At 55.4% G+C, this 12,461-nt stretch overlaps 2 protein-coding genes across 2 annotated transcripts; one reads left to right on the top strand and one right to left on the bottom strand.

Moving 5' to 3' along the window:
- The first annotated feature begins 277 nt into the window (after positions 1-277).
- On the top strand, positions 278-6,437 carry LRWD1 (leucine-rich repeats and WD repeat domain containing 1). The gene is made up of 14 exons (XM_015570274.1): positions 278-629; positions 724-840; positions 1,278-1,418; positions 1,650-1,754; positions 2,011-2,133; positions 2,214-2,328; positions 2,544-2,653; positions 2,831-3,038; positions 3,503-3,575; positions 3,665-3,805; positions 5,447-5,538; positions 5,717-5,875; positions 5,959-6,071; positions 6,169-6,437. Exons 1-14 carry the CDS (start codon positions 495-497, stop codon positions 6,307-6,309), a joined length of 1,773 nt encoding a protein of 590 aa, XP_015425760.1. The 5' UTR covers positions 278-494; the 3' UTR covers positions 6,310-6,437.
- A 345-nt stretch (positions 6,438-6,782) lies between these two features.
- Positions 6,783-11,125, bottom strand: POLR2J (polymerase (RNA) II (DNA directed) polypeptide J, 13.3kDa). The gene is made up of 4 exons (XM_006773393.2): positions 10,965-11,125; positions 9,740-9,829; positions 7,697-7,871; positions 6,783-6,981 (listed from the first exon to the last, which is right to left on the bottom strand). The coding sequence occupies exons 1-4, from the start codon at positions 11,015-11,017 to the stop codon at positions 6,946-6,948; spliced, it is 354 nt and encodes a 117-aa protein (XP_006773456.1). The 5' UTR covers positions 11,018-11,125; the 3' UTR covers positions 6,783-6,945.
- Between the last annotated feature and the right edge of the window lie 1,336 nt (positions 11,126-12,461).

The raw sequence follows: 12,461 nt of genomic DNA, 5'->3' as shown, positions 1-12,461 counted from the left end.
TCTACCAAATTAAGTTTTTTTGGTTTTGTTTTGCTTTTTAATACAGTCTATGAAATTAGCCTAAGCCATACTTTAAAATATAGTCCTTCATGAGGTCACAGGTCAGTTCCCAGTCAGGGCACATGCCTGGGTTGTGGGCTCAATCCCAGTGTAGGGCATGCAGGAGGCAGCCAATCAATTATTCTCTCTCAGCATGGATGTTTCTATCTCTCTCCCTCTTCTTTCCTCTCTGAGATCAATAAAAATATATTTTTAAAAAATAGGTTGTTGGAGAGAGGCTGTGCGTGCACAACAAATGCCAGGAGACAAAGCCTCAGAGGCACCCTAGGCTGCCGTAGGTGCAGGGCTGGAGGCCTGCCTGCCCTGACCACACTCTGTCTGCCCCCCACCCCAGCCTGTCAGGACTGAAGCTGCTCTCAGAGCACTTGGACCCCAAGCTCCTGAGCCGTCTGACGCAGCTGCAGGAGCTGGACCTCTCCAACAACCAGCTGGAGATGCTGCCGGACAACCTGGGCCTGTCCCGCCTGCGCATCCTCCGCTGCTGCAACAACCAGCTGGGGGATGTCACTGCCTTGTGCCAGTTCCCGCAGCTTGAGGAGCTCAGCCTGGAGGGCAACCCCTTCCTGACAGTAAGTGGGCTCGCCCGAGGCCCCAAGCCCGGGGCCAGCACTCTGTTGGGCTTGGGCGCAGCGGCCCTCAAGCCATTCTTCCCTCATTCCCCAGGTCAACGACAACCTGAAAGTCTCCTTTCTCCTGCCCAAGCTGCGTAAGGTCAATGGCAAAGATGCTTCCTCCACTTGCTCTCAGGTGGAGAACCTGAACCGGGAGCTGACCAGCAGAGTAAGGGGACTGACAGGTGTCTCCGGGGCTCGGGAACAGTGGGCGGCCTTGAGGATCGAGCGACAGGCTTGGACATTTGTAGGACACTGAGGGAGGTTACAGGGGCTCTTGCCCCTGACCTTAGTCCCCAGTGGCCCTTCGTCCCTAGCCTGACATGCTCTGGACCTGCTTGTGGTGCTTGGCCTCTCGTCCTTAGGTGGCGTCTTGCCCTCCAGGTGGCATTTTCACAGTAACTTTCCTCTGGACAGACCACTTTCTGCCTCTGGGGCTGTGTGTGTGGCTTGGATTTGTATAACATGCAGCTAAGAAGGCTGTGGTTTAGGGAGACTTCCAGGAAGCAGTGAGGTTGAAATACCCGTGGCCCTGAGATTGGGGGTAGAGGGGCCATGGAGGGTCCAGGGATGAATTGGGTCTGGATCTGGTCCCTCCTGTACCAGGTCACAGCTCACTGGGAGAAGTTCATGGCCTCACTGAGCCCTGAGGAGGAGACTGAGAAGGCCAAGGCCGACTTCGTGAGGTCTGCTGTCAGGGATGTGCACTACGGGCCCGAGTCCCTCAGCGAGTTCACCCGGTGGCGGGTATGTCCTCACCCCGCTGTACAGAGCCTGTTCTCCCAGCTCCTTGCTGGCTCCCATGTCCTGAGCTGCCCTGGAGGTCTCTGAGCATGAGGCGCTGTGGGCAGTGGGGTGGGTCAGGAAAGGCACCATTATTGGCCAGCAAGGCCCTTTCCCAACTCAGGAGTCACAAGCTCCCCCTGACTGGGTGTCTGAGGGGCTGTGCCCAGCTTCCTGATGCCCTGGCTCCACCAGGTGCAGATGATCTCTGAGGAGCTGGTGGCCTCTGGTGGGACCCAGGTCCATGAGGCAGACATCCCAGAGAAGTCCCCAAAAGCCACAGCTGTCCAGGAGCCCAAGGTGAGTATGGTTCTTTGTGGCTCCCTGGGCCATGAGGGCCTGCCTTGGCTCTTCCTCCCTAGGGAGGCTACAGGGAAGCAGGGGGTTCTGGAAATGAGCCCAGGAGACAGCCTCCAATGCCCCAGCTAATTCCCTCTGACCCTGGGCCAGTCCTTACCTCCTACACCCATGGAGGGTGCGGCCCAGCCTGTGATAGGAAGGAAAGAAGACCTGGGTAGGTGGTCACCAGGCTCTCAGCCACCCCTTCCCACCACAGGCCAGGCCAGTGGCCTGCAAACGGCCAGATGATGTCCCACTCAACCTTTCTCCCAACAAGCGGGTGTGCACCTCCCCATTGGCCCAGGTGGAGGGCCGCCCCACAGGCTCTGATGGCCGCCAGGTAAGTTATAGCAAGGTGGCAGGGAGTGTGTGGCTGGGAGCAAGGATTGGGGCGGCTATAACTCCCTTCTGCCCCCACAGCCTACCCTGCAGCTGGAGCCCCTGTACTTCCTGCAGTGCCACAGCAAGAACAACAGCCCCAAGGACCTGAGCACCCAGCTCTGGGCCTGCGCCTTCGAGCCAGCCTGGGAGGAGGGTACATCCTTGGTGGGCAGGCAGGGCAAGGGCCACAGGGTACAAACAAAACAGGCTTTCTGGGTGGGGGTGTAAGAGTGCCACCTGGAGTGGGGCTGCCTGGGCCATGGGGGAATTAGGAGAGACAGCGCTTAAAAAATGTCAAGGCCAGGAGGAAGGAACTGCAGGGGGTAACTTTACAGAAGATGTTTTTACTAGGCTGACCCCTCAAAACAGGGCATCCAGGGGCCACATCCCAGTCTGTGGCCACGTGTGGCGGAGAAGCTGTGTGTGTGATAGACTGCCAGACGGGCATCGTTTTACACAAGTACAAGGCACCTGGCGAGGTGAGTGCCAGGGCCCTGCTCCTGCAGGGCAGCGGGCAGAGCCCTGGGAGAAGTGCCACCTATTCATCAGGTGACTTTTTCTTTGATGCTGGGCCTGTTTCCCAGATCTGATCCTGCATGCATGTGCACACATGCAGCTCTGCCCCTTGGTGACTGCTCCACTCCTCCACCCCCCAGGAGTTCTTCTCCGTGGCCTGGACAGCCCTGACGGTGGTCACACAGTCAGGCCACAAGAAGCGCTGGAACGTGCTGGCGGCTGCAGGCCTACGGGGCCAGGTCCGGCTGCTGCATGTGCGCGCTGGCTTCTGCTGTGGCGTCATCCGGGCCCATAAGAAGGCCATCGCCACCCTCTGCTTCAGCCCTACCCACGAGACCCACCTCTTCAGTAAGACCTTCTCCCCGTACCTCCAGGGCTCCCCCAGCACCCTCCCTGGATTGGTAGGAGACTCCTGTGGCTGGCAGTCTCATTCCAGGCTGCCAATGTTGGCTCCAATCATGGTAGAAGCAATGTGGCTTTGTGGACAACTGACTGGGCTTCAGATCCTGGCTTTCCCCCCAACCTGTTCTGTGGCCTTGAAGCTTTCTGACAGCCTGGGCTACTCTGTCCTGGGGGATACTCCTGGGCTCAGCTGTGGTGAGCCCACTGAGGGTGATGTGTGAGCAGAGGCCTACAAAAGATAGCCGCCTGGTGTGGCCCACGGTAGGTTAGAGTAAGACAGGGCTTGTAGACCGTGGCCCGCCCTCCCTGCTTCAGAGGGGCAGGCCTTGGAACCACACCCTCAGCCTTGGATGCAGCCTGCAGGAGGAAGCTGGGCCCCTCAGAGCCACCTCTCCCCATCCCCTCCTCAGCGGCCTCCTATGACAAGCGGATCATCCTCTGGGACATTGGGGTTCCCAATGAAGATTACATATTCCAGGCCAGGTGATGATTTGGGCAAAGCTGGTGCGAGGAGGGTTGGCGGCCAGGCTGGTAGACACTGGCCTCACGCTCTCCCTCTCACCCACCGGCAGCCAGCTGCTCACACTTGATACCACCTCCACCCCCCTGCGCCTCTGCCCTGTTGCCTCCTGCCCAGATGCCTATCTGCTGGCTGGCTGTGAGGGTGGCTGCTGCTGCTGGGACGTGCGACTGGACCAGCCTCAAAAGAGAAGGTGAGCTGGATGGGAATGCCTTGAAAGTCAGGCCTCAGAGCTGGGGCAGCTGCCAGTCCAGATGTCTGGCCCCAGGGACATCTGCCAGAGGTGATACCCAAACCATGCATGCTGCCCTGGGCAGCCACAGAGACTGTCTTCACAGAGCTGGCCTGTCCCCACCTTCTGCTGGCTTTCCATGAGGAGCTGCTTCACTTCAGTAAAGGTCCTTGTGACTCGTTCCTTCCCTGGTATTTGACAGTGGGACTTGGGTTGGGTTAGTTCCCTTTCTGAGCTGGGATCACTTCACCTGCAACCTGAGGCTTCACTACCACCCATGTCCTGCCACTTACCAGCAATGTGATCTTCCTGCCCTGGCATAATTTGCTCGTCTGTAAAGCTGGGACAGTAACTTGCATCCTAGGGCTAGTAGGGGACAAGGGAGATGGTGTCCGGGCAAGGATGAGGCCCTAGAAGGGCCAGGTTGAGGCTTGTGGCTCACCCGTGCCAACTGGAAGAAGGCCCAAGACAGTGCTCAGCATGGAGTCCCAGCCCTCTTGGGGCCCATATGCCTAGTAGGCGATGCGTTAAACAAAGGTGGCCAATTAAAATCCCACAAAGTATGATGTCATCTATGAAGGAAAGAGAATCTGGGGCTTTGAGGGGAATAGGAAGGCCAAGGGGACTCTGAAGAGGTGACCAGTGGCAGATGGTACGTTTTCAGACTCATCCTCTCCACATGAGCCCTAAGACTCAGGTAGAAAGAGGGAAGGTGCATACACAGGAGGAACAACATGTACAAAGGGCCAGTTGTAGGGAGAGCTGGCTCATCAGGGAGGCCTGGTCACAGCTTGGAAAACCAGAGTAAATGGTGCAGGTTAAAGTGGCAAGGTTGCTTGGGCCAGGGTACACTGGGTTTGTTGGCCATGGTAAGATTTTGAGTTTTACTTTAAGTGCAATGAATAGCCTGGGAAGAATTTTAGGATTAGGTGGCAGGAGTGAAGTAGCTACTGCACGGAGGGAAGTAGTGGAAGCCTCGGTAGACGGCAGTTGTTCAGCCAATGTGGGTGGTGGCCCTGGGCCTGCCTCCTCCCTCCTCCCTGCCCATTCACATCTGCCTAGTCCCCAAGTGCTGTGGCATTTCCTGCTCACATCTTAGATAAATCTCTTCCTCCTCAGTCAGTACTTGGCTGCCTTTCTTGCTTCCAGGTGTCCTCTCCAGGGCTCTGTGCATCTGCTGGGTGGCCTTTCCAAGTAGTGTGACCCGACACACACTCGCAGCTTAGAAACATTCAGCCCCTCCCCATTCTCTGGGTCACAGCAAACCCCTCCCGTCTCTCCCTTCTCAGGCCCCCAGCACTCAGCTGGAAATGCTTTCCTCCTGCTCCTCTCGGTCCTAGAGGCGCTGCCTCTCTCCAGAACCCTCCCTGGCCATACCACCCCCCATCCTGGGAGAACCAGGCCTCATGCCACCTGCGACTCAGTATACTCACTTCCAGGGTGAAGCTTAACCCCTCCAGGGCTCATAACAGATAGTCTGGGTTGCATCTTCTGACCTCCACACTGGGCAGGGTCGAGTAGGGGCCCAATGAATGGTTCTCACTGAATGAATGAGAAATTGTATATGCAAGAATAGTTACCAGCATCTCTGTGGTCCCACAGGGTGTGTGAAGTGGAGTTCATCTTCTCTGAGGGCTCCCAGACACCTGGCCAGAGAGTGGACGGGCTGGCGTTTGTGAATGAGGATGTCGTGGGTGAGAGCCCTGCTCGGGTCTGGCCTCCTGGGACCCAGACAGGCCCTGATAAGGCCTGCATGGGTTGCTTCTCCCTGGGTTGAGGTTTAGGTCTGAGAACTTCTGAGGGGTCCCCACTGTGGAACCAGAAATGCCTGGAGAGGGCCCCCTAGGCACAGTTCTCCATTATTCCTCACAGCCTCCAAGGGGAATGGTGGCCTGGGCACCATCTGCCTGTGGAGCTGGAGCCAGACCTGGGTGACCCGGGGCAGCCAGTCCACAGTGGCGGTGGTGGTCCTGGCTCGTCTGCAGTGGTCACGAACTGAGTTGGCCTACTTCTCACTCAGCACCTGTCCTGGTGAGCCCACCCACACACTCCATCCTGCTTTCTACCCCATGGAGCTCTGCCCCACCTTAGTTCCAATTTCTGTGTCCTGGCAGACAAGGGCATTGTGCTCTGTGGGGATGAGGAGGGCAACGTGTGGATCTACGATGTCAGGCACATCCTGATGCAGCAGCCTCCACTGCCGGCAACCCCGCAGGCCCCCACACAGGTATGCAGCTTGCTCCTCTCCCTCCCTGCTGGGACGGTGCAGCATGAGGGGGCTGGCATCTAGGAAGGAACCCAGCCCCTCTCTCTCTTCCTACCAGATCCTTAAGTGGCCCCAACCCCGGGCCCTCAACCAGACAGTGACCAGGACCATGGTGAACACGGTGGTGGCCAACTCCACCTTCACCTACCTCACCGCTCTGACAGACTCCAACATTGTGGCCATCTGGGGGGGAGACTAGCTTCCAGCAGGAGCTCCTGCCTCTACTGCAAAGTACCAGGGATGCAACTTAACTTATTCGACTTGTTGGGCTGAATGAGATGGGGATCTTTCTATGAATGTTTTTATTAAACTCTCTCCTGTATAAGAGAAGCCTGGGAGAGCTGTTTGTGGGCCCCGTCTGGTGTTGCTACTTTGAGTAAGACAGGTTGACCTGGCAGCTGGGGCTTTTACAGTAGGGACTTACGGAAGTGCATGGGTTTGAGCAATTTCCTTCTGCTCAAGACCGCCTTCCCTACAGCACCCCAGGTCCCCAGGTGGTTCAGAATGCATTTGTTCCTGCCACCCTCTCAGACAGAAATATGGATCTCTGGGCCAATCCACTCTGCAGAGTAGCCTTGAGACAGGTCATCTACCTCACTGAGCCTGACAATCTATTTGCTGTTAAGTCACCTCTGCTTCAGCTCACATCAGCTCTTTTCCTACCACACTTTATTAGGAAGATGAAACTTTATTAGGAAGAATCTATGTACAGGACAGATCGGTGTCGGGGGTGAGGGAGTCTCTGGGATATTTCCAAGGAGGCCACAGTTGGGAGAAGCTGCCCTCTTCCACTTGGTGCCTGGAAAAGGGCCTGGTGCAGGGTAGAAACTGGCCACTATTCAATTCCTTCTTGCTTGTCTTTGATGGCCACCTGAGGGAAAGGAAAGGCAGTGCACTTAGCTGGAGTGGCTGGGTCAGGGTGTTGGAAACTCCGCCCTAGCATCCCTAACCAAGGTCTGCCGGAAACTGCTTCCTTGGCTCCAGAGTGCAGCACGAACTGAAAAGCAGCAGTAAACCAGGCCCTGAACAGCTCCAGGGAGCTGGGCAGCCACTAACCTTAGGGACTCTCTGAGCCGCCCCACCAGCCCCATCACTTCTGTGCAGCACACAGCCTGCTACCTAGGATGGGAGTCAGGTGGAGCTAAGATGCTTTCTGGTATGTGATAAGCTGAAATCTGACAGACTGGATCTTGCCCTAAATTGTCTAGACTTTGAGATTCCCTGCCTGAACAGTTGTGACCCCATCTTAGGATGAGCTGCCCTCTAGACAGACAAATACCCTGGACACAGCTAGGCCTTACCAACCACAGAGCAGCCAGCACCAGAGAACAGACTGGGAGGAGCAGCACTAAGGGACAGGAGGCCCCTTGCTTCCATAGAGACCAGAATGCAGACAGCAGGCCCCACACTTCCTGGAGGCCATGGTGGAAGTCCCTGCTCTGTCATCACCTCCGCCCCTTCCCCCCAAATAAAAGGAAACAACTCAGGGGTCAATCCTAGGTGTGGGCATGAGAACCTACATTTCTGGTACATACAGGATGGCGTCCAGACCAACCCACCCCACTCCTGAACGGCTGGCTCCTCACCCGGAATCGCTCTTCCAGCAGGGAGAGTTCGCTAATGAGGTCTGTGATGGCATTGGTGAAGGCCTCCTGGGGGCTGTAGTCTGGTGTGGTCTGCACACGGATGATGATCTTGTGCTCCAAGGGGTGGGGAACTTTGTAGCCAGCAAACAGCACCTGTGGGTCCTTCAACAGCTGTCTGAGAAACAGGGATGAACAGTGAGGAGGCTGAGCTTAGTGTCCTTGGAACTCTGGCCCCTTGTAGCTACCAGGCTTCTAGACAAGGGGTCTTATTGGGCTGAGGCCTGTAGGCAAATGCAGCTGGCAGCTGACACCAGGTGGTTCCGTGCCCTTGACTTTGTTGTGTGTTTATTCCCACCCCAAACAAGTAAAACAGATACTTTGGAGAAGATATACCATATGGGAACTCCTCCCACACACACCCTCCCCCCCATATCCATGAGGATCAAGAAACTTAGCTTGTAAACAGGGTTTCCAATAACCTTTTCCCTTAGGGGAAGTCAGACCCTGTAATGTGCCCAAAGAGACTTCCTCAGGCAGTAAATTCCAGCCAATGTCCAGTAAACCAGGACACAAAGGCCCCATTCCCAGCTCAAAAAGCATCTGACAACAAATAAAGGCGCAGGGGGAGAAGGCCCCAGACTCCGAGCAGTTTGGGAAATGGATGTCCTTTAGGCAACATAGGTTGGCAGCTGCCGTTCACCCTCACCCCCCTGGAGTTCTGTGAGGTGGTGAAGTGAAGCAGTGTTTTTTGCTAGGTACACAGGGTTTTCTCCAGAGCAGCTCAGCCAAGTGTGAGCACCCTAGGGCAGTGATGGCAAACCTTTTGAGCTCGGCGTGTCAGCATTTTGAAAAACCCTAACTTAACTCTGGTGCCGTGTCACATATAGAAAATTTTTGGTATTTGCAACCATAGTAAAACAAAGATTTATATTTTTGTTATTTATTTTATATATTTAAATGCCATTTAACAAAGAAAAATCAACCAAAAAAATGAGTTCGCGTGTCATAGGTTCGCCATCACTGTCCTAGGGGAAGAGCCCTTGCATAGGTGGACAACTCATACAGCAGAGGAGCAGCAGGGCCCCAAAGGAGCCTGGGTGCACCACTGGCTTGGTTCAGGGTGGGAGTGGTCCAGAAGATGGGCAACGCCACCCTCTACTTACTAGTACACCAGGAGACCAGGCCGGCTTCAGCCCAGTCTCACACACACACACCTGGGGAAGGCCTCCTGCACTGATGGTACTTCTCAGTGAAATGACAAGTCTGGGCCAGAACATCAATCACATTGTTAACCACCTAGCTGGCCAGGACTTCATGGTGTAAACAAACACCATCAACCAGTATCAGATGCCCACCAGGGGCACCGCATAACCACTGACCCCCTCTCTTACCTCTGTCCTTACTTTCTCAGTTACAATCTTAGGATGCCAGGTGTCACTGAGGTCATTATCACAAAAGGGCAGGGTGGATGGGAGCTAACCTTGACTACTTCTCAGTGCTCATTGGCACAAAACCACAAGTAGGACTACTTTTCTGTGGCTTCCTGCGTATTCACTTACTTTAGTCAGATAAATGAGCCAATGCAGAAATGTGGCTGTGTGAACAGGTACTGGTCAATGTCATTTTGAAGAAAAGGCACTTGAATGAGTAAACTAGCAGAGCAAGCAACCAGGACACCGTGCAGCTCAGAGATGAGAAATTCTTTTGGCTCTGGCAGGTGGTGCAGTGGTTAGAGTGTTGGCCCACGCACTGAAGGATCGTGGGTTGTATTCCCAGTCAAGGGCACATACCTGGATTGCAGGTTCCATCCCCAGCCAGGTCCAGGCGTGTGTGGAAGGCAACCAACCAATGTGTCTCTCTCCCTCTCTCTTACTCCCTCCCCCCACCCCTTCCATTCTAGTTAAAATCAATGAAAAAATGTCCTCAGGTGAGGATTAACAAAACAAAAAAAAGAAAAGAAAATCTTCTGGAACTTGTACTTTGCCTCAAAGAACACCATTAAACATAGCCCCAGGGGAATAGAGCCCCTGACTTGGAACTTACGATTTAATAATGTTTCCTAGTGTGTGGTCTTCTTTGTTGATGGTGAACAAACAGGCATTGGGTACTTTGGTGTCCTTGTTAATGGTGATCCTAGGAAGAGACAGGCAGAGATGGAGGCGGAGCCCCTCCTCCCTGAGCTAAGCCCCACCTGCTCCTAGAAGCCTTTCTCAATCTCTTGGTCCTATGACGACCTGTCTGGCTCAGTGTGTCTCTACTCTGACCCAAGTTATGCCCTGATTCTGGAGGACCCTCGCCTGCTTCGGATCGCTCCTTTTTCCTAAAGCAGAATATCTTGGCCTTGGCACCACTGACACTTTAGCCAGATAATTCTTTTTGGTAGGGGGCTGGCTGCACATTTTAGGATATTAGTAGTATTCCTGGCCTCTACCTACTCGATGCCAGTAGCACCCCTTTATGACAACCAACGATGTTTGCAGACATTGCCAAAAGGCCCCTGGGGGGGCAAAATGGTCCCCAGATGAGAATCTGGTCTAAAGGAAGAATGACGTGGCTGGCAAGGGCTCGCTAGACCCTAAAGCCCTACATACCAACCTGGACTAAGCACTTCACATAAATTACTTCATTTACTCTCCCCCTAGATTTACTTACTGGGATTTAATACAGTAAGAAGCCCATTTTCCAGAGGAGGAAAGCAGGCCTCGGGCCGATTAGTTACTTGAGTCACGTGCCCAAAGACATACAGTCCGTAAGCGGGGGGGCGCCGGAGCCAAGCCCACGCTGTGACCACTAGACTACGTTTCCCTCCGCCCCGCAAGCAAGGAGGCGTCTGAGGTTTCACACGGGCGGGTGGAGGTCGCATATGCGTCTAAGAACCATCACTGGTTGCAGCAAGGAGGCTAACGGTGGCGGCCAGGACACGAGGGAGAAGGCTGCAGAGCGGGCGCTCTGGGCTCCCCCGCAGACCCAGCACTTCCCGTGCGCCCGGGAGCTACTGACCGCCGAGCTCCCCGTGCTCGTCTGCAGCGGGGAGGCGCCCCGCCTCGCAGGGCGACCATAGTCTGGCAGACACGGGTGCGAAATGCTTGGCGAGCGGACGCTCCAGAAAGGCTGCTTCCCAACACCCCCGCCCCATCTGCCCCTGCTCCCTGGGAAGGAGGGCAAGGGAGCCCCAGAATCTGCAGGCGCTGGCCACAGGCAGCTGAGGGCCGGAGACCTCGGCCCGACGCCCCGCTGGCCCTTTCTCCCTCCCCTCACCGCCACTTACTTCTTCTCGCCTTCGAACAACAAGAACGACTCGAAGGCAGGAGGGGCGTTCATCCTAGCGCCGAAGCCGCCTCCAAAGCCTCCGCGGCGCCACCACAGCCTCCAGAGCACTTGAACGCAACTACTTCCGGGTTAGCGGCCGCTCCCTCTTCCGGCGCTGGCCGACGGTGCCAAGCCCGCGTGAAGACTGGCTCATTGCCCCCTATCGGAGTGGAGGCCCTTGCGCAGGCGCTAGAGCCCAAGACGGGGACGAAGGGAGGCTGGTGGCTCTGCGCCCGCGGGGGTTCTCTTCGTCGCAGGTTCAGAGAGCGGGGAGCTACTCTGCGTACTGCGATGTCCTTGTCTAGGGTAAGAGGCAACCCTGACCTGACCTCTCTTTGCTCCCCACACCCCTTCATCCATCTTTGGAAATGTGCCCTTGGAGTACACAGCAAGAGGCCCCTGGATGAATGGAGATCTGGATTATGGGTGGGTGCGGCCGGAGGGGGCGCAGTAGCCTCAGGGGCTCGTGAGCGTCCATCCCTTGAACCTGAGGCTGTTTATGGGTAAGCCCCCTGCCAAAGCTGCCTGGGCAGATTGCTCCAAGACCCTTGGCTATGTTGTAACTGGTTTGCCAAGTGGCCTTGTGACCTAGTGAGCTTCTTGTAAGGGGTACAGTTGGTGAGGGCTGAGCAGGAGGCAGGTATGTATATACCTGGTATGTGTGAGAGAGGTTCTGGGAGGGGTAAGTGCATCTGTCCCTGTTTTGGTTGGTTGATATTCTGCAGACTACAGCTTCGTATAAAGGCCCTACCTGAGCTGTTTGAAGCAACGGGGACTGGAGTCTCAGGTTAGCTACCAGAGCCCTAACAGCTTCCCAGCTGTTTCTCTACGTCTGGGCAGCAGCCAAGAAGTCCCAAAGGAAATCTGAGCTTCCACGGCCATTTGTTGTGAAGGGTCATTTCCTACTTGAGCCTCCAGGCCCTGGGGCAAGGCCCCCACCAACACCTGGATTCTCCAGCTCAAGCTGGTGGGCACCTCTTTACCTGCTGAGGAATAGAAAGCAATTAAGGTAATGATGCCCTGAGGTTGTCACCCTCTCTTCTGAGGCATCCTGGCAAAGTTTGGGCCAAGGATGCTACCTTTGCCAGGGTTGCAGGGGCCTGGATGTGTCAAGACTGGCTGCCCTTGCCCTAGCCAGTTTGGCTCAGTGAATAGAGCGTCGGCCTGCAGACTGGAAGGTCCCGGGTTCGATTCCAGTCAAGGGCATGTACCTTGGTTGCGGGCACATCCCCAGTAGTGGGTGTGCAGGAGGCAGTTGATCGATGTTTCTCTCTCATCGATGTTTCTCTCTCATCGATGTTTCTAACTCTCTATCCCTCTTCCTTCCTCTCTGTAAAAAATCAATAAAATATATTTTTTTTAAAAAGACTTTGCTGTCCTTAACTGAGCTAGGGTGAGGGGAGGCGTGTCACCCAGCAGGGGCTTCACCCTCCTTGCCACTGTGGAAGTACTAGTA

The sequence above is a fragment of the Myotis davidii genome, unplaced genomic scaffold, assembly GCF_000327345.1.
Source record: "Myotis davidii unplaced genomic scaffold, ASM32734v1 scaffold726, whole genome shotgun sequence".
NCBI lineage: Eukaryota > Metazoa > Chordata > Mammalia > Chiroptera > Vespertilionidae > Myotis > Myotis davidii.
Note: the sequence above shows the minus strand (reverse complement) of the source record. Positions and strands in the feature narration are given on the sequence as shown.

What these genes read in the sequence shown, in the direction of transcription:
- LRWD1 (XM_015570274.1), top strand. Translation starts at nt 495, where the DNA reads ATGCTGCCGGACAACCTGGGCCTGTCCCGCCTGCGCATCCTCCGCTGC. An exon ending in GCGAGTTCACCCGGTGGCGG is followed by an intron (nt 1,419 to 1,649) that starts GTATGTCCTCAC and finishes TGGCTCCACCAG; the next exon opens with GTGCAGATGATCTCTGAGGA. An exon ending in CAGCTGTCCAGGAGCCCAAG is followed by an intron (nt 1,755 to 2,010) that starts GTGAGTATGGTT and finishes TTCCCACCACAG; the next exon opens with GCCAGGCCAGTGGCCTGCAA.
- POLR2J (XM_006773393.2), bottom strand. Translation starts at nt 11,017, where the DNA reads ATGAACGCCCCTCCTGCCTTCGAGTCGTTCTTGTTGTTCGAAGGCGAG. An exon ending in TTGTTCGAAGGCGAGAAGAA is followed by an intron (nt 9,830 to 10,964) that starts GTAAGTGGCGGT and finishes GTCTCTTCCTAG; the next exon opens with GATCACCATTAACAAGGACA. An exon ending in CTAGGAAACATTATTAAATC is followed by an intron (nt 7,872 to 9,739) that starts GTAAGTTCCAAG and finishes CCTGTTTCTCAG; the next exon opens with ACAGCTGTTGAAGGACCCAC.